At 42.9% G+C, this 12,790-nt stretch overlaps 6 protein-coding genes across 6 annotated transcripts; 4 read left to right on the forward strand and 2 right to left on the reverse strand.

The window, feature by feature from the left end:
- Positions 1-462: 462 nt before the first annotated feature.
- Positions 463-3,161, forward strand: ATC70_002157 (uncharacterized protein; the record flags this gene model as incomplete). Its single annotated transcript, XM_064821539.1, has 14 exons — positions 463-668; positions 719-773; positions 830-859; positions 920-965; positions 1,032-1,099; positions 1,157-1,210; positions 1,259-1,292; positions 1,354-1,437; positions 1,501-1,695; positions 1,747-1,889; positions 1,944-2,107; positions 2,172-2,293; positions 2,348-2,530; positions 2,587-3,161. The coding sequence occupies 14 exons, from the start codon at positions 463-465 to the stop codon at positions 3,159-3,161; spliced, it is 1,959 nt and encodes a 652-aa protein (XP_064681225.1).
- A 342-nt stretch (positions 3,162-3,503) lies between these two features.
- ATC70_002158 (uncharacterized protein) lies at positions 3,504-4,877 on the reverse strand (the record flags this gene model as incomplete). Its single annotated transcript, XM_064821540.1, has 5 exons — positions 3,504-3,775; positions 3,829-4,060; positions 4,112-4,179; positions 4,237-4,407; positions 4,463-4,877. 5 exons carry the CDS (start codon positions 4,875-4,877, stop codon positions 3,504-3,506), a joined length of 1,158 nt encoding a protein of 385 aa, XP_064681226.1.
- A 174-nt stretch (positions 4,878-5,051) lies between these two features.
- On the forward strand, positions 5,052-7,354 carry ATC70_002159 (uncharacterized protein; the record flags this gene model as incomplete). The annotated part of the gene is made up of 2 exons (XM_064821541.1): positions 5,052-7,229; positions 7,292-7,354. The coding sequence occupies 2 exons, from the start codon at positions 5,052-5,054 to the stop codon at positions 7,352-7,354; spliced, it is 2,241 nt and encodes a 746-aa protein (XP_064681227.1).
- A 331-nt stretch (positions 7,355-7,685) lies between these two features.
- ATC70_002160 (uncharacterized protein) lies at positions 7,686-8,169 on the forward strand (the record flags this gene model as incomplete). The annotated part of the gene is made up of 3 exons (XM_064821542.1): positions 7,686-7,725; positions 7,788-7,867; positions 7,924-8,169. 3 exons carry the CDS (start codon positions 7,686-7,688, stop codon positions 8,167-8,169), a joined length of 366 nt encoding a protein of 121 aa, XP_064681228.1.
- A 657-nt stretch (positions 8,170-8,826) lies between these two features.
- Positions 8,827-9,455, forward strand: RPS25_1 (40S ribosomal protein S25; the record flags this gene model as incomplete). The annotated part of the gene is made up of 2 exons (XM_064821543.1): positions 8,827-9,354; positions 9,408-9,455. 2 exons carry the CDS (start codon positions 8,827-8,829, stop codon positions 9,453-9,455), a joined length of 576 nt encoding a protein of 191 aa, XP_064681229.1.
- A 1,250-nt stretch (positions 9,456-10,705) lies between these two features.
- On the reverse strand, positions 10,706-12,735 carry ATC70_002162 (uncharacterized protein; the record flags this gene model as incomplete). Its single annotated transcript, XM_064821544.1, has 3 exons — positions 10,706-11,969; positions 12,056-12,368; positions 12,441-12,735. The coding sequence occupies 3 exons, from the start codon at positions 12,733-12,735 to the stop codon at positions 10,706-10,708; spliced, it is 1,872 nt and encodes a 623-aa protein (XP_064681230.1).
- Between the last annotated feature and the right edge of the window lie 55 nt (positions 12,736-12,790).

The following is a 12,790-nucleotide window of genomic DNA, read 5'->3' on the forward strand; positions in this document are numbered from 1 at the left end:
ATTGATGCATGCTCTAGAGACGCTTTAAAATATTTAGCCCCTCCCATTGAAGACATTTTCCGAAAAGAATCGCCTGAATCAGAATGTTCAAGTGAAACCAGCAATAATGAAGTATTAGGTATCGTGCAGGAACAAGAAAGTAGAATTAGCAAAACCAGCAATAACATACCTCTGAATTGGTTCACATAAGCATGACGTGAAACTGATAATTATCCGAAATAACAGACATGGAGTACTGGTTGAATCGCAATTCATGCATGCATGGCAAATGTGTAGACAGTGGTGAATGTGCCATCCCTTCAAAATCAGTGTATATAAAGATTTTAACATCTCCCACAACATGCTTTTTTTCATTTTTCTCTTGAATACTTTTTTATCGCTTGCACTGCACATTTTCTTCTGACCTGTCATTTGAGAAAGTCTCTACTCAACACAAGTATCGCCATCCTTGTTCTTTTGTTTATGAGAGCTATCGTCACAGTCATTCTATCTATCCTGGGTCAGTCAGTACTGGCTGGGGCCAATGCCATTGACAAGCGCTCATCATTCACCCTGTCTCCTACCGTGCAGAATCCTAGTCCTGAATATGTGAAACTCCTGAACCATTCCATCTTATTTTTTGAAGCACAACGATCTGGCAAGTTGCCTGACGACAACCGTGTTTCATGGTAATTGTTGGATAGAATACTATAGAAAATAGACTTACAAAAGTGCTTAGGAGGCACGATTCTGCTCTCACAGACGGATCCGATGTGGACCATGACCTCTCTGGTGTAAGCTTGATCAAGTAGAGTAGTATTTCTTCCTCATTTTCTAATATCGTGTGTAGGGATACTATGATGCCGGCAATTATCTAAAGGTATGTTCTATCTCGATATTTCAATAGGGTAAGCCTAACCATAAAACGCTTTGTGTACAGTTTACATTTCCTCTGAGTTATACAACATTCATGCTATGCTGGGGAGGTACATGTTTGCAATGGTGAGAGGTATTTATACATGCTTGTTACTAACAGTACATATCACAAACAGGCACAGACTATATCCACGGTTATCGATTGGCGAATCAAACGAGATATTTGCGAGAGCAAGTGAAATGGGTATGCCACTGCTTCTTATATCTTGTATGAAAGAGAAATCTAAATCAATCAACTCAGGCTACAGATTGGCTGATAAAAGCACACCCCTCTCCATCTACGCTATTTGTTCAGGTAAAGAGTTTATTCGTCAGGATTTTCAATAATTACTGACAGAACTAGGTGGGTGATGTTAAACTTGATAACGAATCCTTTGGTATGGCCGCTTGAGCAGTTTTCGCATTGTATGCCATACTCATGGACTCTGTTTTGTGTAGGCCCCGACTCAGAGATCAGGAATCCACGACCCAGCTACCAAATCAACGAGACAGATTTTGGTACAGATGCAGCGGCAATGGCAGGTATGAGCATGCTCGCTTCAAGTACTACTATGCACTCACCAGCTAACATGGATACTACTACAGCCACAGCGTTTGCGAGCGCCTCTGTCTTTTTCAACAATCTAGTAGATATCACGAATGAGAACCAAGATGACCGAAAATATGCAGACACATTGCTTACGCACGCCATCCAATTATATTCAGCAGCACGGAACATCTTGCCATATTCTCGATATCATAAATCCGTGCCTACGATGAAACATGTGTATAGCAGTTCAGGTGCGTCTACGATGATTGGCAAATGCCATTGATCTCACAGGTTGTATTCAGACTATGTGGATGAGCTATTGCTCGCAGGCGTTGTTCTTTACAAAGCCACTGGACAGCAATCTTATTTGGATGACACGATAGAAATGTATAGAGAGACCGAAGATTTAAATAGCCATATAGAGCCTCTAGATTGGGATAATAAGGTGAGTTGCGATTGCGTATATCAGTTTCAGGGTTGGTTCTAACTGCGCAGGCAGTGGGGAGCATTTTATTTGCTCCTGGCAGAAGCCACACTAGATTACCGGGATCAAAACGAAGCTTCACTTGTTCGTGCAGAGACAGAACTGTACCTCGATGGTATACTGAATGGTACAACTGCCAACAAGACGGATGGTGGTTTGTTGTTCTGGGACGCGTATAGGTAAGTGAATGTCTGTCCCTCTTTACTTTGTGCATATCTCATGTCATTATAGTACACTGAATAGCAATTCACTTGCAATGAGCACAAGCTTTTTGTTGCTGTCTTACTCTGCCAAGTTACTGCGACCGTTAGCGGAAACAAGTGCAAAAAAGGATGCTTTGCTAGCAAAAGCAAAAAGATATGAAGGTAGAATTTTATTTCACTAGACATCACCCTTGAATACTGATGCAGCCATCATAGATGCTGCAAATAGTCAAATCGACTATATATTCGGAAAGAATCCTATCAATCAACATTACGTAGTAGGTGAAAGACCCAACTCGCCGAAATACCCGCATTCTGCCCCTGCAAGTGGATTTACTTCACTCAAGGAAGCGCTAGCGCACCCTAATGACCTATCTCACGCTCACACTATCTATGGAGGTACCAATGATGCTCAAGTATAAACATGAAACGCATATATACTTACGCATCGATAGCACTGGTAGGAGGGCCCTCCAGAAACGACTCATTTGCAGATGTTCGATTAGATTGGTCTCAAACAGAAGTTGCCCTCGACTACAATGCTCCTTACCAAAACATCCTAGCATATCAATTAATGTTTCACCCCGAGGATCCATTCTACATAATGCCCAACGATGATGGCTCACCTTCTGTAGATCAGCTAGAAAACGAGGCGAAGCTACCAGCTTGGGGCTTTGCTCTGGCTATAGTGCTTCCAACCTTGGTTTTAATAGGTATCTCGGTCGGCGCATTTATTCTGATCAGACGTCGTCAAAGAGATCATAAAATTCAAGAGGAAGTCGTCTACGCTATTGATAGTGCCAAGAGCAGGTATGGCCCCCAAAGAGGAATTGCAATAGAGGGGCAAAACAAGGCTGCTGCCAATCTACTTGATGCTATGAGCGACTCCTCTGGTCAGATGTCCCTGAATGACACCATGACGGATGGCGTTGGTTCTACGAGCGTCTCCAATGAAAAACTGGATCTGCCAAACCATCGCAGCAAAGACTTGACAACCTCATCAGCAGTTAACGAGAAACATCAACATTAACTGTTCATCCGCTGTAATTTTAACGTAATACATAATCATAGATATTATGATAAAGTTTACTTCATGGAAAAAGGGTTCACATAATAGTCAAACTAATCTAAATGATATGAATAAGATATTAAATAGGATAATTCAGACGTTTGGCCTTGATACTGTTACATTCAACGTTTTGTTTGATAGGCTTACATAATCAGGGCATTTTATATGTAGAAGGGTTTATTGCTTAGGTCTACTACAGTTGCTTGATTTATCTTTCATGCTATGGATCCGCAATTAAAATCAAAATTCAATACATATGAATAGTAGTATTGAGCAGCCGTTATCAGAATTTAAAGGTGTGTTCTAAATTCCACACTTGGATAATGTGTCTTTCCACAATGCATCTATGTTGTCCTTCTTTCCATTAATCAAAACATCAGGGACTGTTTGAAGTCGTCCATTCGCCCAATAGGTGCCACTATCACCCAGATCCTCTCGCAGACACAACTGCAGTGGTGTCAAGCTTCCTTCTTTTGGTGTTAGCATAATGAAATCAAACATTTTAGAAACAAACGGGAGATTGAATACGGTAGTGTGAGCAAATAGTTTTGTGCGAACTGTGCCTGGATGATACGCTATACCAAACTTGTTACTCTCATGTCAAATCCATCTTTTTACTAGAAATTACCGTATATCTTTACGCGAGTAGACCTGGCTAATCGAGCTGCAATGTGAGCAATGCAAGCTTTGCTGTATGCATAGTGCTCCAGTCCATTCCATCCGTATGTATAAGATGAAAATGTAGTATCGAGATCATTGATAGCATACAAGGTCGAACTGGATGCAAATAATACTCTTCCAGACTTGGTATCCATCCATGGCAACAGTAACTGAGTGAGTAAAGTTGGCGATAAAAAGTTCTGTCATATTCGGTCAGCATGGCCATCAGTGTACACTTTGACTGAACTTACTGTTTGACACTGCGTTTCGTATCCATCCTTTGTCAATTCGCATGGGATGTTCATGACACCAGCGTTATCTAATTAGATCAATTCCATTCAGTTCCTTATACGCTTTGTCGTTTGTCAATCCTTACTAATGAGCAGTTGTAGTTGGTATTGAGGGATTTTCTTTTTGATCTCTGCCGCAAATTTCTTCACTGATCTGAAGAGTGTCAAATCGAGCTCAATACACGACACTTTATCTGATCCAGTCTGCTTCTTTAAACTGTCCACTGCTCTCTGGCCTAATTCCAGTGACCGAGTGCCTTTTGGAATGCATTGATTAGACAGGCATTCGTTTCCTTCATCGATTGACGTTACCCATAATGACATGAAATCCAGATCCAAGTAAACCTTTGCATATCTCTAATCCGATACCTGAGTCTCCGCCTGTGATCACCGCTGTCTGTGGTGTTGTATTTTCATATGATTGCATCAACGTGTCAACTTGCTGTTCATTCAAGTGTTGAGAAAGTGAGTGCTTGAACAATCCACGCTTACACAACGCAATGTAAACGGTCTCGAAAATACCAATGAGGTACACTCTAATGAAGACAGGTGCCCATGTCCATCGGTTGCAGACAATGTTTATTGCCTCGAGTCTGCAGTCTGATTTTCGCACTGAAGGCGCAATGGACGCATGTAGCTGGTTGGATAATGCATCGATCTGAATAATGCTTTGTATTAAGAAATAAAGAAACAACGTAATGCTGAAACTAGACAGCAGTAAAAGCATGGTTGTTTGTTTATTGAGGATAGAAAAAAGCAAACTTATATTTTTCAGTTGCGATCTTTATTAATTACAGCATGAGAGAGCTACCCCCGACCAGCGGAAACAACCAGCTCTCACAAATCAGCATAAAGTTGTACCCATTTCAACATCTTTATCCTTTCTCTTGCTCATTCTTCCATGTTGAACCGTTTATTTATATCAAAAAATGCGTATCTCAAGGACACTTTAGCCCTGAAATACCATAGATATCTGATATCCAGCCAGCACAAGATCAGACATTTTGCAACCTCACAGTACAATCTTGCTGCCAAAGATCCACATCCTGATAATGTGCCCAAAGGATTCGAGAGCTTCTTCAACAAGACTCGCAAAAAGTGGGATAATAAATCTTCTTTCCAGCCAAATCAATTCAAGCAGGACAAAGGCAACGACAGCAAACCGCCGCAACCACCCAACAAGAACAACGGCTATGTTACATTGGCCCCGATTCTTGCGATTTCCATCTTTCTGTGGACTCTCTTAGGTGTCAGCAATAGTAAAGGGGGCTTTAGAGAAGTGACATTTCAAGACTTCAAGACCAATTTGCTGGAGAAGGGGCTTGTCAAGGAGCTCAGCGTGATGAACAAGAGCTATGTTCAAGTGGTATTAAGGCCAGAATCCAAGTCTTACCTAGCAGAAAACTCCAATGCCATCTTCTATTTCAGCATTGGATCTGTGGATCAGTTTGAGCGTCAAATGGAGAGTTGTCAAGACAAGCTAGGTATACCGGACAATGAGCGCATCCCTATCTCATATCATACTATCGGAAGTCTTGCCAATACCTTGGCTCAATTTGTGCCTACACTACTGCTCATCGGGTTCTTTATCTACATGGGCCGCCGTGCTTCAGGTGGTGGCGGCTTGGGTGGTCCTTCTGGTGGCATCTTTGGCATTGGTAAAAGCAAAGCTAAACTATTTGACAAGGAATCGCAAGTGAGTGTCAAATTCAAGGACGTTGCAGGTGCTGATGAAGCCAAGGAGGAAATCATGGAGTTTGTCAAGTTTTTAAAGAATCCCAAGCAATTTGAAAAACTCGGTGCTACCATTCCCAAGGGCGCTATCCTGTCTGGTCCTCCTGGTACAGGTAAAACGCTGTTGGCCAAAGCGACTGCTGGGGAAGCTGGTGTCCCATTCCTGAGTGTGTCTGGCTCAGAGTTTGTAGAGATGTTTGTCGGTGTTGGTTCATCTCGAGTGCGAGATTTGTTTGCTACAGCAAAGAAGAATGCACCCTGCATCATCTTTATTGATGAGATTGATGCAATCGGAAAAACAAGAGGCAAAGGAGGACAGATGGGCGGAGGCAACGATGAGAGAGAAAGCACGCTGAACCAGCTGTTGGTAGAAATGGATGGCTTCAATTCTAGTGATCATGTCGTAGTACTGGCAGGCACAAATCGACCCGACGTCTTAGATCCAGCGCTGCTTCGACCTGGACGTTTTGACCGGCATGTTGTTATAGATAAGCCTGATATTGCTGGTAGAGCAGAGATATTCAAGGTGCATTTGAAGCCAATCAAGACACAAGTGAACATGGAACAGCTCTCTCGCAAGCTGGCTGCTCTCACCCCCGGCTTCTCCGGTGCTGATATCCACAATGTCTGTAACGAAGCCGCTCTTATTGCTGCACGTCATGCCAAAGAGGAAGTAGACGAGAAAGACTTTGAAGATGCTATTGAACGTGTCATTGCTGGACTGGAGAAGAAGTCGAGAGTGCTTTCTCCTGAAGAAAAGAAGACGGTTGCCTATCATGAAGCTGGACATGCTATTGCCGGTTGGTATCTCAAGTACGCCGATCCTCTTTTAAAGGTATCTATACTACCAAGAAGTTCTGGCAGCCTTGGTTACGCTCAGTACTTGCCCAAGGATCAGTATTTGTACTCCAAGAAGCAACTTTTCGATAGAGCCTGTATGACATTAGGTGGCCGTGTGTCAGAGGAGATCTTTTTCGACTCAATCACAACGGGTGCTCATGACGACCTGCAAAAGGTGACAAAGATGGCTTATGCTCAAGTTACTGCTTATGGTATGAATGATAAGGTGGGCCCTATCTCATTCACTGATCCGCAGAATGAGCAGCAATTCCAAAAGCCATTCTCTGAGGAAACAGGCACACTGATTGATAACGAAGCGAGGAAGATAGTTCTGAATGCGTATGAGCATACCCGCAAGCTGCTGACTGAAAAGAAGGACGACATTGAGAAGGTTGCTAAACTGTTATTGAAGAAGGAGGTTCTGACGCGTGATGATATGGAGCAGTTGCTCGGTAAAAGACCTTTCAAGGAGTTTACTGTGTATGATGAATATGTAAGAAAAAAGGTAAGATGCTTGTTGGCAGATCCCTTCATTTGCATAAATCTGATGCTACTTTGAACCACTAGACGATATCGCCACCACCATTTCCTGAAGATAGCTCCCCTGATAGTGTGGATGATGGCAAATGATCCATACATAAGGGCTCTTTTAATTACCAAGTTCATGATGTGAGCATCGCCAATAAAAGATAGTGATAGGTGGTCAAGTGCACAGAGTTTGATCTTCAATGTATCTATTTAATCGTGACATCAATTAGCTCTGATTCAGTGTATTGAGAGAATACCCCCTTATGCTGGCATCAATCAAGAAACTCAAGTCGTCAATCAGACTCACAGCTTGGAACAACGACAAATGTCCATTTCGGTTTTAGGATAAACAATTTCCGGGGTTCATGTTACATAAATTGTATGTCTAAATTGTTTCTTATTCTTTTTCTCTTTGTATATATTCTACTTGACAATGGCTTCACAGTTCTACTGGAGAGCAGGCAGTATTTTAGGTAGAAACTGGCATGTCAAAAGAGATGGGATGGTATGTACTTAATTCGCAATCTTAAATTAGGCGCTTCTGGCATTGCTTTGGGTGCTTATGGCGCACACGGTCTGAGCAAAGTTGTAGGCGACAATCCCACTAAAATCAAGGTAAGTCTCTCTATCTGACACTTGATGTTCACATGTCATTGATGCTTTGATACAAGAATTGGGCTACTGCTGCTCATTTCCAACTTATTCATGGCGTCGCTCTTTTGGCGTTGGCCTCCATTCCTCCCACCGTTCGCCGTATCCATCCCATCGCTAGACCTCTTATTTTGGGCGGCACTCTCATGTTTAGTGGAAGCATGTATCTTTTGACACTTGATCGTGAAAAGTTCCGTTTTTTGGGGCCCATAACGCCCCTTGGCGGTTGTCTTCTAATTACTGGCTGGGCAGCTCTTATGCTTTAGATTTACAAAGTCTGATCTGATGTGAACGGCATATGATAGCGTTTTTACTAGAAATAAAAGTGCATTGGATCACTGAATTATGCGTGCCAACTTAATTCTAAATACTTGTACTGATTTCGACGTTACAACTCTTTTAGAGCATAATCTTCCTATTGGAAATAAATATAGAGTTCACCAGTAGGTCCAAAGGTAGATGTGTAGAATTTGATATGGGGAAACCACTCCCTTTTCCTTGATATTATCAGTCCTGATGGTTAAAACATTCAACAAATACAAGAATCAGCAGCATATTGCTATTCAAAATGCACCGGCTACTGATCCTTTGAGTAATGTAATAGACCTTTGTATCTGTTAATGATAAGCATCACTGGAAAAATATTGAAATGTGGTCGGCACAAATACCAAGAACATGATCGATGATTAATATTGGGAACACTACATGCAAAGCAAACGGGTGATAAATGGGCGTTCTGGAACCATAGATCGTCTCTTCAGTTTCCATGTACCAGAATGAAGAGCACACAAGCCGACATGAGCAATCTATATGCACTCTCTGTAGCAGTCGTGTTTTCAAATGCTGCTTGAACAGCTCTATATGTGCTCTCTTTCTCCTCCTGCCTCTTTTTCATCTTTTAAATAAACATAATAATTGCTCATATGAACTCTACTACACCAGATACGCAAAAAATAAAAGCTAAAAAGAGCTGGAGATGGTGGCAAAACAACGCAGCTACTACAAACTCTACTACATTAGATAAATCTCCCGATGTTGTGGTCCGCGCAGAGGAACTCAGAGATGAGGATGAGGATCAAATTGATAGCAACAAGTTGAATTGCTCCTCCTCGATCGCACAGTCATCACTTGTGGTGCACCACTCCATCCATTCAAAAGAATCCGAGGACATAGCATCTACAACGTCGATCAAAAGTAAACCTTGGGTATCCAAAAAGCTAAGGCCGCCAACAGCCACTGGCCAAGATGATGATGAGGACGATCAAAATACTCTGGGCACAACGCAATCCATAAACAAGATTGAATCCAATTCCACAAAGATAAAGGAGAATTACAAGACAGCGTCCTCCTCCTCACTGATGAATGCAACGCCCTCCATCTCTTCATCAACTGTGCCTGTGTATAACTTTAATCCTGAGCCAGAGCAGCCTCGTCGCAGCTCCGGTATTAAGGTGAGTGGATTCTTCCAGTTGTCATTTAGTTTATTGATCATAATGATATACAGGCCAAGTTCGGGAGATGGGTCAATCGAAGCAATGGAAATAAGGATTAGTAGTCTCTTCCTTTCGACCGTCTATCGCTCTTCTTTTGGGATTGCTTCTTTTTGTAATCCTTGCGACTACTATCCTGCAATTTTTTTCTGCATGATTACAGTTTAGATCTCGATCAACTTGGATGCTTCGTATACCTACAATTGCTCAATCCTCAATAAAGTTGCTTGGTCTGGCTCCTTTGCTACTGCCACAGACTCTTTGATGATGCTTGTCAATTTTTCATAGCAATCTTGGATGTTTTTCGCCTGGGACCTTGTCTTGTCAGATGTTATGATTATTTCGTTGTCTTTACTCTTTCGCAAGTGTGCAGATTTCTTTAGATTTTCAATAGCGTACTCTGGAAGCCACTTGTGGGCTTTGCTCAATGCTAGTCTCATGTCTACTTTCGTGCTCACTGTATACAATATACAATTGGGGTCAACAACATGATAGAGTAGTTTTGTCAATTTTGGCAAACCTTTGTTTACATTCTGTCCTCCTGGTCCACTGCTGCGACTGAAGCTAATGGATACATTGTCTTTAGGTATATGCGATTGATTGAAAGACTGCTGCCAAGCAGTTGCTTCTTTAAATGTCCATATCTTTGTGGCATAACAGCGCCTTGTCCATAGTAGCCTGTATAAATGTAACATGTTGAAAATGAGCAAGGCCGAAATTCAGTCTTGTTGCGAAATAGGGAAGCTTTTTGTAGGCCAATTCTTGGGTCCGATCAATCCAATACGCCCGAGAACATACGAGTTATATGATAGCAAATGCTGCATTTCGCCCTGACAAATCTATTAAGGCTACTCTAGACTCTCCTTAAGAGCATAAGACACAGCACTGACTATGGCTGCGTCTTGAAGTAAGCGCTTACTTGAAGCTGATTCAATGTGAATGTGATGAGAGCATCAAACAAAAGCATGTTCGACATGCATGCAGACGGATTCAGGTACCAGATCTACAATTGACACTTAGGATTTAAACATGTTTGTGAGGTTTGACGGTGCAATTCTGCTGATATTATCAACATAATTCATGCGTCTGACATGGTCCTACAATACCATCAGTATCCCAACACCCATTATAGCACAATGCAAGTGCCATCACCATCAATCAAAAAGTCAAGAACAAGCCGAAAAGACCAAGATGTATAGGATAAAGAAAATAAACAGATATCAAATAACAAGTATTTATAAACTGCAATTACATTCTTCTTTTTACTTCTTCTTTATTAGTGGGTTTTTAAACAAAAAAAAAGATAAAGAAATTAGGCAGTAGCCTCTTCCTTCTCTTCTTCCTTAGGAGCCTCAGACATATGGGCCTTAAGGACTTCCATAGCTTCGTTGATCTTGTTTTCCAAAGCCTTGTTGTCTTCGAGAAGGTTCAACAATTCACCGTTATCCATCTCCAAAAGCATACCAGTAATCTTACCAGCATACTCGGGTTGCTGAGCGTTAATCAAGGGGTAGAGACGTTCACCAAGCATTTGCTTTTGAGCTTCAGCGGGGGCGGCAGCCAAAGCAGCAGCGGTCAAGGGAGCAGAAGCAGCGTTCTCAGCAGTCTCTTGAGCGGGTTGTTGACGAGCTTGGTTAGCGTACTTGCGCTGACCAGCAGCACCACCACGGGGAGCGCGAGGCTGACGAGGAGGACGCATGTTGTTGCCATTGGGAGCAAAGCCTTGAGGAGGGAAACCGGGCATAGGTTGACCTTGTTGAGGAGCCCAACGAGGACGAGGCATCATACCGTTAGGAGGGAAGACGGGACGTTGACCTTGAGGAAGGAAACCTCCAGGAGGAGCGTAGAACATGGGAGCACCGGGCATGTAACCAGGAGCACCGGGCATGGGCATACCTTGTTGCATACGCATTTGGTTGCGTTGAGCCATTTGAGCTTCCAATTGAGAACGACGAACTTCCTTGCGTTGAGCGAGAGCAACGTAGATGGGCTTGGCGCCGATCATACGACCGTTCATCTCAGTGACAGCCTTGGTGGCCTCATCAGGAGAGGAGAAACAGACGAAACCAAAGCCCTTGGATTGACCCTTCTCGTCAGCCATGACCTTGGCGGAAGTGATAACACCATAGACAGAGAATTCTTGACGGAGCTTCTCGTCATCGAGATCATCATCCAAGTTCTTGACGTACAAGTTGACACCTTGGTACTTGGCAAGCTTCTCGAGCTTGGCTTGTTCATATTGCTTACGGAGCTCTTCTTCACGCTCAGACTTCTTTTGGGCACGAGCGACGTAGAGAGTCTTACCATCAGCTTGCTCAGTCTCATTCAAAGCATCGACAGCCTTTTGAGCATCTTCGTGGTTCTCAAAGTTGACAAAGCCGAAACCCTTGGAGTTACCCTCTTCATCGACTTGGACAATAGCAGAAGTGATGGGGCCATACTTGCCAAACATCTCGCTCAACTTATCATCCTTGACAGATTCGTCCAAGTTCTTGACGTAGACGTTGGTGAACTTGGCTCTATATTGCTCAATCTTGGCTTGACGCTCCTTCTTGGGGACATGACGACCAACATAACTATACATCCATGTTAATCCACTGTCTCCTTCAAGGCCAAACCACCCACATCCCATCTTTTCCTCCAATCCAAACTAAATACTTACACCTTCTTATCGTTCAAGAGCATACCGTTGACGTGCTTAATGGCGTTATCAGCAGCTTCTTCGGTCTCATAGTGGACGAAACCATAACCCTTGGAGTTACCGTTCTCATCAATGGCAATCTTACAGGACAAGATGTTACCAAAAGCGGAAAAGGTATCATGAAGAGCCTTGTTATCGATAGAGGGGTCGAGGTTCTTGATGAAAACGTTGCCGGAGCCAGTCTTGCGAAGAGAGGGATCACGTTGAGACCACATAATACGACAAGGCTTACCCTTGATCAAGGTATAGTTGAGGCTTTCCAAAGCACGTTCACCTGTCAAGATCAAATCATGAAAATTTTTTTCCATGAGTACAACGTCTTCAATTCACTAGAGAATCTACCTACCATCGACAATGTTGTGGAAGTTGACGTAAGCATAACCCAAACTGCGGCGAGTGACAGCATCACGGCAGACACGGATGGAAGCGACAGGGCCGATCATGTTGAACATCTCAAAGAGCATGGCTTCAGTGACTGAGGGATCAAGCTCACCAACATAGAGAGATGCTGAGGGAGAAGGAGCAGCATTGACACCAGCGGGAGCAGAAGCTTGAGCTTGAGCAATTTGCTGTTGTTGTTCAGCTGAGAGCTGTTGGACGGGGGCAGCTTCAGCAGGAGTGACAACGGGAGAAGTAGACATTACGAGGTTTTCGGTTTTTTCTATTTTTAAAATTTTTTTTGTAGTTTATATATGT

Source organism: Mucor velutinosus, assembly GCF_035048745.1.
Source record: "Mucor velutinosus strain NIH1002 chromosome Unknown tig00000093, whole genome shotgun sequence".
Classification (NCBI taxonomy): Eukaryota; Fungi; Mucoromycota; class Mucoromycetes; order Mucorales; family Mucoraceae; genus Mucor; species Mucor velutinosus.